This window comes from Artibeus jamaicensis, unplaced genomic scaffold, assembly GCF_021234435.1.
Source record: "Artibeus jamaicensis isolate MK-2021 breed Jamaican fruit bat unplaced genomic scaffold, CSHL_Jam_final contig_64, whole genome shotgun sequence".
NCBI classification, from domain to species: Eukaryota; Metazoa; Chordata; class Mammalia; order Chiroptera; family Phyllostomidae; genus Artibeus; species Artibeus jamaicensis.
The window spans coordinates 2,471,571-2,491,396 of record NW_026521911.1 but is presented as its reverse complement, the minus strand read 5'-3'; the positions used below and the strand labels follow the sequence as shown (position 1 = coordinate 2,491,396).

General features: G+C 39.3%; 1 protein-coding gene and 1 non-coding gene across 2 annotated transcripts in view; both read right to left on the bottom strand.

Annotated features, from left to right (window-relative positions):
• MRPL48 (mitochondrial ribosomal protein L48) overlaps window positions 1-15,037 on the bottom strand; it is a 42,602-nt gene extending 27,565 nt beyond the window's left edge. The window contains exons 1-3 of the mRNA XM_037148700.2: window positions 14,924-15,037; window positions 6,867-6,919; window positions 2,330-2,367 (exon numbers count right to left, since the gene is read on the bottom strand). Coding sequence (XP_037004595.2) covers window positions 2,330-2,367; window positions 6,867-6,919; window positions 14,924-14,944 — 112 coding nt within the window. The 5' untranslated portion in view covers window positions 14,945-15,037. The remainder of the gene's footprint in view (window positions 1-2,329; window positions 2,368-6,866; window positions 6,920-14,923) is intronic.
• On the bottom strand, window positions 732-838 carry LOC119051760 (U6 spliceosomal RNA). Its single transcript, XR_005082987.2, has one exon. It is a non-coding gene; the product is annotated as a U6 spliceosomal RNA (small nuclear RNA).
• Window positions 15,038-19,826: the final 4,789 nt, after the last annotated feature.

The window sequence follows — 19,826 nt, the reverse complement described above, 5'->3', positions numbered from 1 at the left end:
TTTCCTCTGACCTAACATTTTCATGTTTTCTAAGTAAATAATCAGACAAGGGAACAAATACTAATGTACAAGGATCTTCACCATAGTATTGTTTACACTGGAAATTCTTGGAGACAACTTAAATTTTGCCAAATAGGAAACTGAGTAAATTACGTTATTATCCCCCACCTAGCTCTTCAAAAGGATCCCTACTGGGTCTTTTCCAATAGCATTTAACATGCTCTATTTGATCCCAACTTTAAAAACAAAATAAAACAAACAAACAAAAAACCCCCTCAGAATTAGATAGTTATCAAATACTGAAATATACTCCAAAACTATATGTCACCAGTAGTATTAAAACAGCTTGCTTGGTCTGGCATCAAATTGTCTATACAGACAGATCAATGAAATAAAATAAAGTTAAAATAGTTCTATATCAGCCCTGGCTGGTGTAGCTCAGTGGATTGAGCACAGGCCTGTAAAGCAAAGGGTCCCCGGTTCAATTCCCGGTCAGGGCACATGCCTCGGTTGCAGGCCAGGTCCCCAGTAGGGGACACATGAGAGGCAACCACACATTGGTGTTTCTCTCCCTCTCTTTCTCCTTTCCTTCCCCTCTCTCTAAAAACAAATAAGTAAAATATTTTATAATAAAAAAATAGTTCTGTATCTATGTGGAAATTTAGTATATGATAAAGGTAACATTTTCAAACCTATGGAGCAAAGACAGATTTTTTTGTATTTTTGGTTTTTTTAAATATGGACACTTCACGATTTGGCGTGTCATCCTGGCTCGGGAGCCACGCTAACCTTCTCTGCGTTGCTCCAATTTTAGCAGATGTGCTGCTGAAGCGAGCACAGAAAGATGGAGGTTTTAGTGCCGAAACAACTGGCTACTCATTCTGGGGATAAAATTGCATTCCCACCCAACTCTAATTCCATATGGAACACATATTTAAAGGAAAGAAAATAAAGAAGATAACATGAAGGATTAAAAAAAATAATCTTGGTGTACAGAAGATTTTTCTCTCTAAGCATGAAAGAATATCTGGAAATAAAAAACTAACAAACATATCTGTATAAAAATGTAAAACTTCTATTTAACAAAAAACACAAACAAAATCAAGGGACAGATGACTGAAAACCATACAAAACACATATAACAGAAAAATGCCAATTTCCTTATTATTTAAAACCTAGATAAAAGTTTCTTATTGATCAAAAATGAGCAACAATCTAATAGAAAAATGGACAAAAAATATAAACAGTTCACAAGGAAAGAAACACAAATGGCTAATAAAAATATGAAAAAGTGACAAACTCAAGAAATGCAAATTACAAGGAGACATAATTTTCGACTAACAAAAAATAAGATGTTTTATAATATCCAGTTCTGGCCAGAAAACAGAAACGTAAATTAACACTTCTTTGAAGGGCAATTTGACAACACTTACCATAATTTTAATTCACAATCCACTGACTCAGCAATTTCAATTCTAGGAATTAATCTTACAAATGTACGGGAACAAGTTTACAATGAAGTATAAAAATGATTGCTGCAGCATTTTTTTGAAATAGCAAAAACTAAATATCACCTAAATGTCCAGCTTTAAGATACAGTCACACATACACATTATATATATGTTCTTATATGCACAAAACTTTCCTGAAAAATATCTAAGAAACTGCTATCAGTTGATACCACTAGGGAGTAAGACTAGGAAATAGAAGAAAATTCAATTTTTTTTATCACACACCTTTTGTACAGTTTATTTTTACCATATGCATTCATATGAATATTTACATTGAAACCTTTTTAACAGTTGATAATTTCAATACTAATTTTTTAAAAAACTTCCTCAGAATACACAGTAGTTCAAAATGAATTTTGGCTCTGGCCAGGTAGCTCAGTTGGCTAGAGTGTCGTCCTGACAAGCTAAGGTCACAGGTTCGATCCCCTGTCAGGGCACAAACAAGAAGCAACCAATGCATGCATGGATGGGTGGAATAACAAATCAGTGTTTCTCTCCCTCATTTTCTCTCTCTCTCTCTCTTTCAAATTAATAAGTAAAAAAGAAAAAAATTTAAACGAGAAAACCAAGCTATGGAGATGTAGCCCAAGGTCACACAATAAGTATGTAGTAGAGTTGGAATCCAAACTAAGTGCAGAGCTCTTGCTGTGAACCACTACTTCATGTTTTTGCCTAATGTCCTATTCCCTGTGAGGGCTGGGATTTGGTCCCAGCCACTGTTCTCAAAGATATGTTAGGCATCCTTTTAGACAAAATTATTACAGGGTGTTAAAGAGTCACTTAAAGCAGGCACATTACACCAGGAAAGAAATGCTTACCTGCAGAACAGATGGGATTCTCTCCTGAAGCTTTGAATCTGAAATGAGGGAGAGCGTATGCAGAATACAATCAGATACCCACTATTCACTTGCCCAGTTATCCAAACTTGTAAAATCCTCATTAAGGATAAGTCAATGGGAACAACAATTAAAAAAAAAAAAAAAGGATATGTCAATGCTAGATATGTCCTGATTCCCTCCCTTTCACAAATATTTGTAGGTACCTATTGTACTATGTGTCAGACAGTGTGCTAGGTCTTGAGGATACAAAACTAAGTAACTGTCTCCATCAGTGTTCTAGTAGGGAGAGAGATACTACATGTGCACACATGTGAGCCACAGTATAGTACTGGTCCAGAGCAAAAACAGGTACAATATTTGGTGGAACGCAAAGGAAAGTGTGATCGTTTCCACCAGGGAGTTGAAACTGTCTGATCTGAGCTTTAAAAATGAACTGTTCTCAATTGTTTACTCTTACAGGTAGAGCATTCTAAGCAGAGGGATAAAAGTGGTTATGTTTGGGGAACAGCAAGCAGCTGGATACAAGGGGAACTCAAGCAGCAGGAAAGGATACAGGTGAAAGAGGTAATCAGGGGCCAGGTTATGAAGAAACTCGTGTACTGTGCTAAGCAGTTTGGTCTTTACTCTGTGTAGGTAGTGGGAAGCTTCCAGCAGAGTTTAAGCATGGGAGTGACATGGTCAAGTTTTTGGAAAATTGCCCTGGCTGAGTAGCTCAGTTGGTCAGAGTATAGTCCCCATATGCCAAGGATGTGGGTTCAGTTCCTGGTCAGGGCACATGCAAGAATCAACCAATGAATGCATAAACAGTGGAACAGATTGATGTTTCTCTCTCTCTCTCCCTCTCTCTCTTCAGTCAATAAATAAAATAAGTTTTTGAAAGTTAACCCTGGCAGTAGGTGAGAAATGAATGCAAAGAGGTGAGGAAAGAGAACCGGTGAGGTGGTTCTTGCAGTAGCCTCGCATTATTAGAACAAGCCCATGGAGGATGGAGAGGAAGGGACAGCAGTGAGAGCCAGACTGGATACAGAAGCCAGAGAACATGGAGGAGGCTAAAACGGTTCTGTTTGGCTAACTTGGTAATCAGAGTATTTTAGTTAAACATCCTGCAAAGCTCTGACACTATACTGTGGAACAAGTTAGAGACAAGTAGACCCGTGATTAAATGCTGACTCTACCATTTCTAAACTGTGACCTTGAGCAAGTTCTCTTCTATCTCTGTAACTCAGTTATCTCCCTTTAAAATGCAGACAATGAGAGTATAATCTCATTGAACTAAAAATCTATCTTAAACTCTCTGAGCCAGCTTCCTCTTCTGTAAAATGACAATATTTACATTTGTCCTGTAGTATTTTTTTTTGTTGATTAGAGAGAAGATATAAAATGCCTAGCATGGTGCCATAGTAAGTGCATATTGAATAGCTGACTGACTAATGGAAAAATAGATTAAGATGGAAAGGGAATAACAGGGAAAAGACATCAATAAATGTAAAGGATTAAAGAAATCATCCAGGCTCATGAGCATCATGTGGTCCAGGAAGATATTCAGTTCATTGTTTTATATCGTGTGGCTGCCACACATAAGCCACTCAGTGGCTATCTGCTGAATAGAGAAATAAATAAACTACTAAATGCTCTTCATTACCGTCTAGAGAAAAACCAGTGGAGAGGTAGCATACTGTATATGCAGAAGAGTGAAAAAACAACTTGGGTTTGAATCCTAACTCCAACTCATATTAGCTATGTCATCTTAGAGCTATCAATTAACCATTCTGATCCTCAGTTATTTATGCATAAAATTGAGATAACATCATCAGTTTCACCAGATCGCGATTAACACACTAAAAATTATTTATTAAATGCCCACTATGTGTCAAGACACCATTCTAAGTGCTAGGGATATAGCAGTAAGCAAAACTAGAAAGTCTTTATCTATATGATGCTGATATTCTAGTGGGCAGGGTGAGGAAGACAGACAATTTAAATATATACACATACATATATATAATGTGTCAGGTGGTGATACCTGCTATGCAAAATAAATCAAGGTAAGGAGATAGACTGACGGAGGGATAGTCAGGGAAGGCCTCTCTAATGAGATGACTTTTGGGCGCAAATCTAAATGAAGTCAGAGGGCAAACCACATGGATGTCTGAGGGGAGGACATGCAAAGATCTTTAGGTGGGAGGGCACTTAGATCATCGAAGAATAGAAAGGGAGCCAGTGTGGCTAAAGCTGAGTGAGCAGTAGTACACAATGAGGAAATGGGTTATATAAAGACTTGAAAGCCATGGTAAGGACTGTAGCTCTTATTTGGATGGGAGAGTTCTGAGAGAGAAGTAACATGAGCTAACTTGATTTTAAAGGAGTTACTCTGATTTTATTGCTAAGGATAGAAATAGAAGACAAAATTAAAAGTAAGAAGACCAATTAGAAAGAAGGATGATGGTAGTTAAAAAGATAAGAAGCTGTCCCTGGACAGGTGGCTCAGTTGGTTGGAGCATCAACCTATTCACCAAAAGTTTCCAGGTTCAATCCTGTGTCAGGGCACATACCTAGGTCACAGGTTCGATTCCTGGTCAGGGTGCCTATGGGAGGCAACTAATTGGTATTTCTCTCCTACATCGATGTTTCTCTCTCTTTCTTCCTCCTCCTTCCTCCCTCTCTAAAATCAGTAACCGTATCCTTGGGTAAGGATAAAGAAGAAAATTTTCATACATCAAAAAAAAAAAAAGTGTTTTTTTTAAAGATAAGGAGCTGGTCCCTAGAAGTTTAGCAAAACAGAAAGTATGAGACCTGAAACTGGGGGTGAGAAATGGTTTAAGTCTGTAATATTTCAAAAGGTGAGCCAACAGGATTGGTTAAAGAATTGGATGTAGAGACTTCCGCCAAGATGGAGGCATAGGTGGAAGCACTGCACATTCTCACACAACTAAGTTTAAAAACAACAAAGTTTTAGCAACAAAAACACAGCCAAACCACAGAAAATTGAACTACACGGAAGTCTGACAATAACAAACCCTTCAGCCAAACTGGCACAAACAGATCAAAACATGGATCAAGAACAACTCAGAGCCCCAGAGCCAATAAATCTAAGCGATGAATAAATAGCTAAACTTTCAGATGCACAGTTTAAAACACTGGTGATCAGGATCCTCACAGACCTGGTTGATTTTAGTCACAAATTAGAGGAACATATGAAGGCTAAACTAATTGAAATGAATGGAAATACACAGGAAACCAACAGTAATGGAAAGGAAACTGGGACTCAAATCAATGGAGTGGACCAGAAGGAGGAAAAAAATGACCAAACAAAAGGATGAAGAAACAAGAATTCAAAAAAATGAGGAGAGGCTTAGGAACCTTCAGGACATCTCTAAACGTTCCAACATCCGAGTTATAGGGGTACCAGGAGGGGAAGAGGAATAGCCCGAGTGGAAAACTTATCTGGACAAATAATAAAGGAGAACTTCCCTAATCTGGCAAAGGAAATAGACTTCCAGGAAATCCAGGAAGCTCAAGAGAGTCCCAAAGAAGTTGCACCCAAGAAGGAATACACAAAGGCACATCATAATTACATTACCCAAGATTAAAATGAAGGAGAGAATCCTAGAAGCAGCAAGAGATAAGGGGACAGTCACCTACACAGGAGTTCCCATCAGACTGTCAGCTGATTTCTCAAAAGAGACCTTACAGGCAAGAAGGGGCTGGAAAGAAATATTCCAAGTCATGAAAACCAAAGACCTACATCCAAGATTGCTCTATCCAGCAAAACTTTCATTTAGAATGGAAGGACAGATAAAGTGCTTCTCAGATAAGACCAAATTCAAGGAGTTCATCATCACCAAGCCCTTATTATATGAAATGGTAAAGGGACTTACCTAAGAAAAAGAAGATAAAAAAGATGAACAGTGAAAGGACAGCAACCTCACAGTTATTAATGACCACACCTAAAACAAAAGCAAACTAAGTGGACAGCTAGATCAGGAGCAGAACCATAGAAATGAAGATCTCATGGAGGGTTAGCAACAGGGGAGTGGGAGGAGGAGAAGAGGGGAGAAGGTACAGAAAATAAGTAGCATAGATGGTAGGTAGAAAATAGATAGGGGGGAGGGCAAGAATAGTATGGGAAATACAGAATCTAAAGAATTTGAGACACGTGGTCATAAACTAAAGGGGGGAATGGTGGGGGAGGGGGTGTGCAGGGTGGAGGGGAATTAAGGGGGGAAATAGAACAACTGTAATGGCATAATTAATAAAATATATTTTAAAAAAGAATTGGATGCAGAATGAGAGAAATAACAATGTCAAGACTGACTCCAAGGAGTTTGGTCCAAGCAACTAGATGAAGGGAGCTGTCATTCTCTAAGAATGGGGAGAGAGCAAGATGGCAGAGGAGTCCACACTTGAGATACTTGGCAGGCGTGCAGGTGGAGATGATGAAAGAAAAATGCTGTGTGAACTACCTAGCAGAATGCAAATATGAACTATATTTAAGTACTGTTATCAGTATACTTACCTTAAGAGGGGAAAGACTTGCTTAAAAATGACATCGTTCTTCAAACACAGCACCTAGAGCAGAACAGCCATGTTAGGAAAATCTTAGAAACTGATAAACTAGCGCCCTTCACAGAGAGGCTAGACACCCTTGAACACAAACAAAAGGACGCAAGGGCTCTTGTCTAGCAAAGAGGCTGTCCGTAGTTAATACCAAAGGCAGGCAGACCAAGGTCATCTTCTTTTTCTTATTCTATCCACTACAGAAAATGCTTAAAAAACAAAAGCCCCCCCACCCACTTCCATGCTGCCTTCTTAAAAAACAAAACAAAAACTATTTCCCCTTTCCAATTTGTTCCATTTTTTTTCTAACGTCAGTCAACAACTATTATGCTTCTGCCAAGCACAGGCACCATGCAACAGACTTTCTTAACTCCTTCCTTAATTCTCAAAACATTGCAAAGCAATTTTATAGGTGAGGCAAGTAAGGCCCATGGAGGTGATAGTCCAAGAAATTATAGTCAGTAAGTAGCTAAGAGAACTGTTTTACTCCAAAGGTTATTTGGTCTATTACAACACACTGTCTCTCTCAATAGTAATAACAGTGTTATAATATCAACAAAACAATAATAATGAGAGAGACAGTAGCAAGAGAAGCTTCTCTCCCTGAGGGTCCCCCTCCCCAGTTATTTCAATCTCAGTCTGTCCTGTTCGGCACCCACTCAAAAGATGACCAATATAGCTCTACTAAGGGAGTGTTTAACAGAGAGGAAGTCTATTTTTATAAAGTAACTAGATAATAAATACTAAATGTCCTTAGGTCCCCTAACATAAAGAGAAAATCCTGTCCATTCTAGGTAACAATTTCAATTCCTTCAACAGGTATGTGTTAAAAGCCTTTTACACAAAAACAAAGTCTGAGAAACTGTCACAAACAATAGGTGCCTAAGGAGATCGGACAACTAAATGTAACAAAATAACCTGGATGGGACTCTGGAAAAGAAAAAGGACATTCATTTAAAAAAAGAAAGAAATATGAATAAAGAAATGTACTTTAATTAATAATAATATATCAACACTAGTTCATGAATTATGAAAAATATACCATACTAATATAAGATAATAGGGAAAACTAGATGTGAGGTATATGGGAATTCTCTGTATCATCTTTGCCACTTTTCTATACTTCTAAAACTATTTTAAAATAAAGTTTATTTTAAAAAAGACTCTTACATGCCAACTACTGTGCTGAATATTAAAGGGAATATAAAAACAAAAATGGGAAAACATGAACTGTGAAAACATTATGCTAAGTGAAAGAAATTAATCACAAGGGCCAAATATATGACTACATTTATATGAAATACTGGGAATAGGCAAATCTGAAGGGAAAGAAAGGGGATCAGTGGTTGGCTAGTACGGAGGGTTGGAGGAGCTGGGGATGACAGCCAAGAGACAGGTTTCTTTTTGGAGGGATGAATGTTCTAAAATTGATTGTAGCGATGGTCGCACAACTCTGAATATATTAAAAGCCACTGAATTGTACACTTTAAATGGGTGAATTGTGTGGTACTTGAACTATATCTCAATAAAGCTGTTACAAAATGTAATAAGCACAACCCTTAATTTCTAGTTCAAAAGATTAGAGATATAGGTATACATTTCTGTCAAAGAGGTAAGCAATGGTATAAGCATTATATGATTAAGTTGGTACGAACAACTTAATCATATACGAACAACCAGCACTTCTGGCAGGAAATCCAGGTGAAGATGGCCAGAAGTTCTTAGCTTTTGGGCTGTTACAGACATTGCTGAGAATCTGCTCAAAGTCATGAACCTTCTCCCCAGACAAACACACATAGGCACGGATATACAAAAGTTTGCATGCTACTTCAAAAGATTGACTGAAACTCCTAACATCACCCATAGACCACTATGCTAAACCAAGAGATCCTCACAGGCAAGAGTCATGTCATTTTCCTCCTGGGCATTGTAGACATTCAATCAAGGTTTGTTTTGCTGAATAAATAAATGATTGGAAAGAAGTGAACGAGTGATAATTGATGCTACCACCTGTTATGCACCCACATCTTTTTATTTTAAGATTTTATTTATTTACTTTAGAAAGAGGGGAAGGGGGAGAGAGAGGGAGAGAAACATAGATGTGCAAGAGATACATCAATTGGGGACAACCTATGGATGTTTCTCTCACACATGGATGTTTCTCTCCCTTCTCCTTCTCCCTCCCTTCTCCTTCTCCCTCCCTTCTCCTGCTCCCTCTCTTCTCCTTTCTCTAAAAAATAAATAAAATTTAAAAAATAAAAAGAAAATCAGTGAACAGAATATAGTCTTAAATGGGTCACTTCAAACGGAGGAGGTACTGGATGGGAAGAAAGATCTAGATGAGACTAATTTTTCCTCACTTTAATTGTTCAGATTTTTGAGTCTCTACAATAGCAAAGTATTTAATTATGTAAAGGCCAGACTTAAAGGTTGACAACTTTCTGGAAGACATTCAGACTGTGATGTGCACACTACCTTTCAGTTCTGGGAAATGTGCTTCCTCTCCCTGCAATGCTCAGCAGTATTTATCAGGACCAAAGGAATCTATTTTGGGACTGTACCCACAAATACTGGCTCCTCCCAGTCAGCAAAGGAAGAGCAGCTCCAGCTCTGCAGCAAATGGAAGAGGAGGCCAGTGCCGCTAGTGAATGAATGAATGAGGACGCAGCTGCTACAATGGGTTGCAAAAATACTTGTCCCAGGAACTTGGGAGCCAAGAACTGGGAAAGGACTTCACAGCTACCAAAGCTAAGTCACGGGGCAAAACCTACAGTTCCTGAGTAGCCTCCGACACCAGAGTCCAGAGTGGGGGCTGCCAGCATTGGGTCAGGAGCCCAAAAAGCAAGCAACTGAGAACTGTTTTAGGGAGGTTAACAGAATATATTTGTATATTAACAATTATTATTTAAAATGCCTTTTTTACTATTATTTGTGAGTACATCCTTTGTGCTAAGCACTTTACACATACTATTTCAGTTCATCTTTATACCAATCCTTTGATAAAGCATTATTAACATAACTGCCTCTGTTTTATAGAGGAAAATACAGAGGCTTAGGTAAATTGCCTGAATTTACCTAAGGCTTGGTAAGAGGTACCTAGAATTTTAACCCAAGTCTGACTGAATACAAATTTTCCATTCTGCTACACTACCTCTTGAAGGAGTAATACCAGTTTATATTAGTGAAATTCATATGCTAATAATAGCCTAAATAATCCTACTATTTGTTGAGCACCTGTTATTTACCAAACATCATCTCCTTTAATGCTCACAACCATTCTGTTAGGTAAATATTTTTGCTCCCATTTTACTGTGAGGAAACCAAAGCTCAGAAAGGTGAATTAATTTGTCCAACGCGCAGAGCTAGTAAATGTGTTCTAGCTGATCTTTTCTTAAGTTCATTCAAAACTGCTTTTGTTTAGTTTTCCTTTAGTCATTCTCTTCTGAAGATGTTTAATACATTGACAATCAAAGTCTGTCTTTGGCCCTGGCTGGTGTAGCTCAGTGGATTAAGTGCTGGCCTGTAAATCAAAGGGTACCTGGTTCGATTCCCAGTCAGGGCACACCCGTGGGTTATGGGCCAGGTCCCCAGTAGGGGGTGTGTGAGAGGCAACCACACATTGATGTTTCTCTTTCTCTCTCCCTTCCCCTCTCTAAAAATATATAAATAAAATTCTTTTAACAAAACCTGTCTTTGCACTGAGTCTTTATGGCAGTTAGGAGCACAGGTTAAAGATCTCCAGAGATGTGGGTGTGAATATCAGATCAGCACTTGCATTTCACTGTATGATCTCTGGTGAGTCAGTGAAAGAATTACCTGACCTCAGGTACTGGGTGCTTTCATTTATATGAAATGACCAGAACAGACCATTCCACAGAGACAGAAAGTAGATTAGTGCCTACTAGAGGACAGACATGGGAATTGGGTAATAAGTGACTTGTTATGGGCACAGGGTTTCTTTTTTGAGTGATGAAAATGTTCTGGAATTAAGATAGTGGAAATGGCTGTACAACTTTGTGAATATACTAAAAACCACAGGACTTTGTACTTTTAAAGGGTGAATATTATGGTATGTGAATTATATCTCAATATTTTTTGTTTATCTATTTTTATATTTTAAGAGGGGAAGGGAGGCAGAGAGGGAGAGAAACATCAATGTGTAGTTGCCTCTGGTGCAACTACTGGGGACCTGGCCTGCAAACCAGGCACGTGCCCTGACTGGGGATTGAACTGGCGACCCTTTGGTTTGCAGGCTGGCACTCAATCCACTCAGCCACACCAGCCAGAGCTCAATTTAAAAATAAAGAAATAAATAAATATCTGGTCTTACATCATAACCTCTAGATCGCACTTCTAAGCCACAGCTGAGCTCTGTTGAACTCAATTCCCTAACTTCATCCAGGACTAAATTCAGTTTCAAAATACCTGTGGTCATCTCCTGAAATATAAGTCTACTACCCTACTACCTCCCCAACTCTCATCTTGATCCTTCCCTGCACACTGTTCCTTGATCCAAGCCCCAGAGCTTCTTTCCCTCCCAGTTTCCTCTGGGCCTTCTGAAACTCCCAGTGTGTTCTCATTTCTGGGTTTTGCATATCCTATCCCTGTCTAAATGCTATCATTCTTTAAGTCTTAGTCGCATAACAACCTCAAGAATATGTTTCTGACTATGCAGACTTGCTTGGATTCTGCTGTTACACATTCACACAGCACTCAGAAACTTTCTTTTGTGGCATTTATCACAATGAGTTACAATTAATTAGTCTGTCTCTTTTGCTAGGAATACAAGCTCCATGAAAACAGAAAACTACTACATGCCAGCATCTAGCACACTCTCTAAATATATCAAGTGCTCAATAATTATTTACTGATTGAATTAATAAATGCCTTCAAACCTTACTTTCTTATCTCTATGGAAGTTATAAAAATATTTACTTCAGAGTTGTTGACATGAATAAATTAGATAATATATAAAAACGGCTTAGCAAGTGCAAGGCACAGTGTTAAAGGTCAAATAATAGTAATGATGGTGGTGGTGATGGTTCAGTTCCTCATTTATTAAACAATATATACATTAGTGTGTGACAAGTGCTGAAGACAAAACCATGAACAAAATAGAAAAATGTCCTTGTCTTCCTCTTAAAGTCTAGTAGTGACCAGGACACAGTGAACTTTTTGACAATTTTACTGGGATTTTGGACTCCCTGCCCTCCTAGACACTGTAAATTTGTTTCCCATTTCCATCCCCTTATGTCCTCCTAATTCATATCTGTTGGTCTGTCATTTGTTCGTATGAACTCTGCTCCATGTTATTTTTCACTTGAACTATGAGATTTGTCCCCAGAGTTGCTCTTTCTGGGCTGTCATCTTGATCGGTCAATATGTTTTCTGGGGTTTGATGAAAATTAGCATTAGTGTCTCAGTCAGCTCTACCCTGCTCTACTACTTCTGTTGACCCAAAGAGATACATGATTCTAGCCAGTTTTATTCCAGTAGAGCAGAGCTTCTCACTCACCTAAAATCTGAGATGATTATAAGCTGAAAACATCTTAGGGTCCCAAAGAAAGAGAACTAGAGGTTTGAAATATTAGTATCCACTCTACCATGTACGTACCATGTAATGTCAACATTTGTTCGTTCACTTATTCATTAAATATTTATCAGGTAACTACTTTAAGTAAAGTACACTGTAGATCAAGTACATACAGATGTGAAGAAAATACAATTGACTATCCCCATATATTTCTAGTGAGAGTAGTAGATTTGCAAATTACTGATTATATTGCAATGTGAGAGCAGTATGATGGACTCCAGAAGTCACAAAAAAGGAAGAACTGACACTCTGGCTGAGAGGCTCAGTTGGTTGGAGCATTGTCCGGACACCAAAAGGTTGTAGGTTCAATCCCTGGTCAGGACACATACCTAGTTGAGGGTTTGACCCCTGGCCAGGGCACATATAGGAGGCAATGGGTCAGTGTTTCTTTCTCTCTCTCTTCCTCTTCCTGTCTCTAAAATCAATAAACATATCCTGGTTACAACTGGAAAGGTCAAGGAAGGCTTTCATTCTTCATTTCACAGATGAGGAAAACCAAGATTATGATCAAATTAGGAAGATGTGAAATACTCAGAAAAGGAAAGGCAGTGATGTCTTAGGAAATCTAGGCTGTAGTGTCAGCACTACCACTTAAGCAGCTATTGCCCTATAAGCAAGGTGTTCATTCATTCAGGCACTCGGGAGAACATTTGAGAACCTATTGGGTACCAGATACTGCCAGTAGCTTCCATTTCCTCATCTTGCATCTGCCAGGATCATCTCAGAATATCATGATGATCAAATTAAATTATACAAATGAAGCATTTTATTAACTATAGAATATCAATATTCTCATGTGTATAGTACTTCATACTTTACAAAGTACTCTTACATTGTCTTCTATAATTTTTTAAAGTATAAACAACAATTTCCTGTAGTGAGCATCATGATCTGCATTTTACAGATGAGAAACTGAAAGAGGTTTCAGAGAGAGGGCAAATAACCTGCCTATGGTCATACAGGTAGCAAGAGATAGAACCTAGGTCTGACACAAATCCCACTGGTTTTCCTTATAACTGTAAAGTACTAACACTTCCAGATAGGCAGAGACAAGGGTGGCCATAAAACTGCACATGATTAGGTACCAAAACATAATACCAGTGGGAAGTTCAGAAAATAAACAGGCACATTAGCTGGAATAGTCAGAAACATTTTCTGGAAAAGATGAAATGAGCTGGGCCTTGAAGGAAGGAGCATTTGGATAAGTGGTGAGAAGGGTGAGAGCACTCCATGAGAAGATTGCACAAGATCAAGAATCAGGAAGTCAGCGTTTGGAAAATAAATGAGAAACTATCTGGACAAAGCAGCAGAGCAGTGGAAGAGTGGTCTACAAAGGAGTGTAGAAGGGGGAAATGGCATCAGACTCAGAAGGGCCCTCTCTGCCTTTATATCTTCAGGTAACAGCCTAATGACATATTTCCATGGGCTCTCCTGGAGTATGGAATGGTTAAAAGAAAAAAAAGCATTCCTTGAAAAACTATCCCTCTCTTTCAGCATTCTTCAGAATCAAAGGCAAATAAAGCAGAATTGTGGAGTCACCAATCTGACCATCTTTAACAATAAATTTTTGAAACCTGCTTATTTTTTTCCTATTATTCTTTCACCAGATCTGGCTCAATGCTCAAAATTTGGCTAAGGTGAACAACAGTGAGTTATTTCATACAGAATGATAGGAAGTTTGGGCCCTTAAGGAAACAAAGCTACAGAAATTCAGGGGCTGCCAGAAGACAACTACTAGTAGATCATGAGCATGCTAATCTATGCATCATGGAGATACAGTCTCTACAATTAACATATAAAATAAAATTTTAACATAAATTGCTAAGTCATTAATTTACCAAGCAGCATAATACAACTGAAAGAGCAGAACTGAAATCTGTTCAATCTGTTGGGAGAAGAAGGGAAGGCCAAGGAATGCATTATTGGTGGTTTGTACGGTTTTACTGAAGTCATTTAAAAAAGGTTTTATAAGTAAAATGTATTTTATCACCACCCTTTCCTCATCGCCAAGTAGCCTCTCACATCACAATCAGTTCAGCAAGTCAAAACGGTATTCTTAGAAAAAAAAAAATCGAAATTGATGAGTTAGCGCAAAAATCAAGTGACCTGCTCAAGGTCGTACTGGGATCGGGATTTCTCCTGGTGTCCTGACCCCCACAGTAGGAATCTTCTATTTCAAGGTCATTGAAGACGAGGAGGGTGGCTAGCGGCAGGTGCGTGGCGTGCGGGAATGTGATGCTGAGTGTGCCCGGAGTGGAGAAGAGAGAGCACAACCCTTTGATTACAGCCTGTGCTGCCGGAAAGAGCCAGGTTCTCGCCAGTGTCTACATCCGGATGTCTGCAGAGGCGGCGATGGCCCGGACCATCTCCCAGCTCTGCTCTGCACTCCAAACCCTTGCGCCTGGCTTGCGAACCCACGTTACCTTTCCCAGAGCTCCGTTCATCCTTTGCTGGGCGGCCTGTTACTGTGTAAGCTGAAGATCCGTGCAAACCGCTGCACTCTCGGGTCGGCTGACAAAATGGGAAGGAAGGCCTGGGTCGGGTCCAGTAACAATATCCGACCGAGACTCACTCCACTCCCGCAGCACCTTGGTTCCGGCAGTTTCTGAGACTCATTTGTCCGAAAATCCCCCGCAGATTCCGCCCTCACTACAGCTCAAGTGTCACCCTCGCGGCTTTCTCCAGGCAAAATTAATTGCCATCTCTTGTTGCCCAGACACGTGGCACACAATTCTGCTGTTTCATCTACCATACTATATATTGTTACTATCTCTTTCCCATATTTAATTGTGAATTCCTCAAGGACTGAGATCCTGTCTGATTAATTCATTCTAGCATCTAGCACAGAGCATGGAAATCCGACTTCTAACCACTATTTAAAAGCTGAATGGGTGGGAAGGGAATCGGATTGATACTAAGTGAACTTTTCTGACATTCAATTGCCCCATAATAATCGGTAGTAACTATTTTTTATTGTGTGACCACTGTGTGCAATGCATTATGCTCAGTGCACCGCTTAACTGTGAATTTGTCTCTTTAGATGGTGTCTTAGCAACTCTGCCCCGATTTACCTACATAGCCCTTTGTAACTCCTTAGAACTTCATCATAGGAAGGACTGATAAAACAATAGGCTAAAAAAATCTTGGCAAGGTTTCTGACAATAAAGCAAACTCCCTATCTCTGAAGCCCCATTCATATTTACCAATTTTCACACCTTTTTCCTGCTAACAACAACAATAATAACAAAAACAGTAACAGTAGCAGCAATAATAATAATAATTGCATATATGTTATTTCACTTGATGTTGACTTCACGTGACCAGGTACTCCCTTCACACATGGAGTCTTTGTACCTCTGATTGGAATTCTGCATAGCTTTATTGTTGTCTGTTTATGACTCAGTCTCTCCACTAATTTTTGTGAGCCACTTTTTAAACATATATACATTTAAGGTTTACAATATGATGATTTGATATACATACTGGAATTATTGCTTCAGTCAAGCTAGTTAAGATATCATCTCACAAAAAAGTTACCTTTTTTGTGATGCAAGCACCTAAAATCTACTCTCTCCACGTTTTCATTATTCAGTATGGTATTTTAAATTATAGACATCACATTGTACATTAGACTCTAAACTTATTCACCCTGGATAACTGGAACTTTGTACCCTTTGAACATCTCCCATTCTCCCCTTCCACACCTCCCACCCAAAACCCTGGTGACTACCATTCCATACTCTGCCACACTCTGTGAGTGTGACTATATTACGTTCTACACATAGGTGAGATCATGGAGTATTTATCTTTCTGTGCATGGCTTATTTCATTTAGCATAATGTCCTCAGGTTCATCTATGTTGTCCCAAATGACAGATTCTCCTTCTTTTTAAAGGCTGGTAAATCTACCATTATTTATATGTACTGTTTATACTGTTTTCCTTAATGGCTGTACTAATTTACATTCCCACCAATAGTGTGCAAGGGTTTCCTCCTTTCCCCACATGCTTGACAACATTTATAAATGTTACCTCTTCTATTTAGCCTCTTACACCCACCTTACAGGAATGGCGTAGTGCAGTCCTTCTACTGTTATCTGCACAGATCATTATTCATGCTCTTAACGCTGTGTCTTGTAACTATTTGTTTACATTAACTTGATGAAACTTTATCAAAAGATGGATGATGGGTATGTTTTCTCACTTTGTAGTTGAAGGAGAGATGATAGATGGCTTTGCTAAGCTTAAATGACTTGTACATGACCAGGCCAAGGGCAATAGATTTTTCACTCTAGAAGTCCCTTCTTATGGTCAACGATACCAAAAGCACTCTAGAAGCTTTGGTATCCTTCCAGTGCCAACTTTAAATCTCAAATCAGTGAATTGGCACTTACACAGCACACATGAATTTGGGCTACTAGCAATTTTACTGAGCAATTGACAATGAAATCAGCCTTTCCTAGATAAGAATGGAAACTTAATGCACCGAAGCACCAAATTCTTTTTCTTTTTCAAAATATATTTTATTGATCATGCCATTACTGTTGTTCTATTTCCCCCTTCATTCCCCTCCACCCTGCACACCCCCTCCCCCATCATTCCCCCCTTTAGTTCATGTCCATGTGTCATACGTTCTTTAGATTCTGTATTTCCCATACTATTCTTGTCCTCCCCCCTATCTATTTTCTACCTACTGTCAATGCTTCTTATTTTCTGTACTTTCTCCCCCTTCTCCTCCTCCCACTCCCCTGCTGCTAAATCTCCATGTGATCTTCATTTCTGTGGTTCTGCTCCTCATCTAGCTGTCCTCTTAGTTTGCTTTTGTTTTAGGTGTGGTTGTTAATAACTGTGAGGTTGCTGTCCTTTCACTGTTCATCTTTTTTATCTTCTTTTTCTTAGGTAAGTCCCTTTAACGTTTCATATAATAAGGGCTTGGTGATGATGAACTTCTTGAATTTGGTCTTATCTGAGAGGCACTTTATCTGCCCTTCCATTCTAAATGAAAGCTTTGGCCCTGGCTGGCATAGCTTAGTGGATTGAGCAGGGGCCTGCTAACCACACGATTGTGGTTTGATTCCCAGTCAGGGCAGATGCCTGAGTTGCAGGCCAGTTCCCAGCAGGGGACTCACGAGAGGCAACCACACATTGATGTTTCTCTCCTTCTCTCCTTCTCTTCCTCTCTAATAATAAATAAATAAATCTTTAAAAAAATAAATGAAAGCTTTGCTGGATAGATCAATCTTGGATGTAGGTCTTTGGATTTCATGACTTGGAATACCTCTTTCCAGCCCCTTCTTGCCTGTAAGGTCTCTTTTGAGAAATCAGCTGACAGTCTGATGGGAACTCCTTTGTAGGTGACTGTCCCCTTAGCTCTTGCTGCTTCTAGGATTCTCTCCTTCATTTTAATCTTGGGTAATATAATTATGATGTGCCTTGGTGTGTTCCTTCTTGGGTCCAACTTCTTTGGGACTCTCTGAGCTTCCTGGATTTCCTGGAAGTCTATTGCCTTTGCCAGATTGGGGAAGTTCTCCTATATTATTTGTTCAAATAAGTTTTCCACTTGTGGCTATTCCTCTTCCCCTTCTGGTACCCCTATAAGTTGGATGTTGGAACGTTTAAAGATGTCCTGGAGGTTCCTAAGCCTTTCCTCATTTTTTTGAATTCTTGTTTTTTCATATTTTTCTGTTTGGTCATTTTTTTCTACCTTCTGGTCCACTCCATTGATTTGAGTCCCAGTTTCCTTTCCATCACTATTGGTTTCCTGTGTATTTCCCTTCATTTCAATTAGTTTCGCCTTCATATGTTCCTCTAATTTGTGTCTAAAATCAACCAGTTCTGTGAGCATCCTGATCACCAGTGTTTTGAACTGTGCATCTGATAGGTTGGCTATTTCTTGGTTGCTTAGAGTTATGGGCTCTGGGGCTTTGAGTTCTTCTTGAGCCTTGTTTTGGTCTGTTTGTGCCTGTTACGTATGAGGAGCGGAGCCTTAAGTGTTCATCACCAGGGCGGGGCCACTCGGGTCGCTGGTTTGTGACGCTGTATGTGGGCGCATGGTCAAAGAGGGGCAATGGAGGTCCCCTCTGCTACTTCCCGCTGCTGGGGCCTGCGCAGTTTGTCTCACTGCTCGCTCCTTTGCTGGTTTATCTGCGTGCAAATGTATGAACGCGGTCAGACTGCCGCCTGTGCCCTCGCTGGGTCTGCCCATTGCTACCCTGCAATTGGGATCCACGAACAGTTGCTTGAGCACCTGGGTGGGGTCTTGTGGATCTGTCCTGCCCAACCTGCTCTGCTGCTGGCTCCACCCCTCTTACCAGTCTGGTTGAATAGTTTGTTGTTGTTGGACTCTTGTATAGTTCAATTTTCTGTGTTTTGGCTGCATTTTTATTACTAAAACTTTGTTGTCTTTAAACTTGTTTGTGTGAGGAGGTACAGTGTTCCCACCTACGCCTCCATCTTGGCTGGAAGTCTCTTTTTCAATCCTATAAATTTCTTCTCCATTTCCAGACAGCTATCTCCCAATCTTTGCTTATTTTAGACTTAGTCCTGGTAGCATATTCTTAAAGAAGTATTCTTCCCGTCCTCGCCCAGTAGATCAGTTGGTTAGAGCATCATCCCCATACGCTAAGGCTGCTGGTTCAGTCTCTGGCCAGGATACATACAAGAATCAATTAATAAATGCATAAATAAGTGGAACAAATCTCACGCTCTCTCCTCTCCCTCCCTTCTTCTTGCTAACATCAATAAATAAATTTTGAAAAAGGAGTATTCTTCCTTTTTCTATGTGTCCTCAGCATTTGGCACAGGTAATAGAACACAATGGGGCTTTAATAAACATTGAATGGGCCCTGGCCTGGTAGCTCAGCTGGTTAGAACATTGGCCCAATACGCCAAAGTTGCAGGTTCTATGTCTGGTCACAGGGCACACACAAGGAGTAACCAATGAATGCACATATAAGGGGAACAATAAATCAATGTTTCTATCTCTCTGCCTCCCTCTCTATCAAGTCAGTAAAAAATAAAATAACTAAATGTTGAACAAAATAATGAATAGTTAAAAGTTCTTAGATGTTATTACGGAATTTAGATTCTCCAAGATCTTGACCCACAGATAAAAGCATGGAGGAGCTCTGCCTTTCTGGCTTTATTTTGCAGGCCCATTTTCTTTAAAAAGATTTTTAAAAATCCTGTTTCAGTTTTCAGTACAACCACATCAGAGAAAGCTTTAGGAAACAAGGGAGAATAAAGGGAGGCCCTTTAGAAGAATATGTTTGATCCCAGTTAAACTTCCTTTAAAGTAATCCTTCTTTGGTACCTATTATATTATAAAA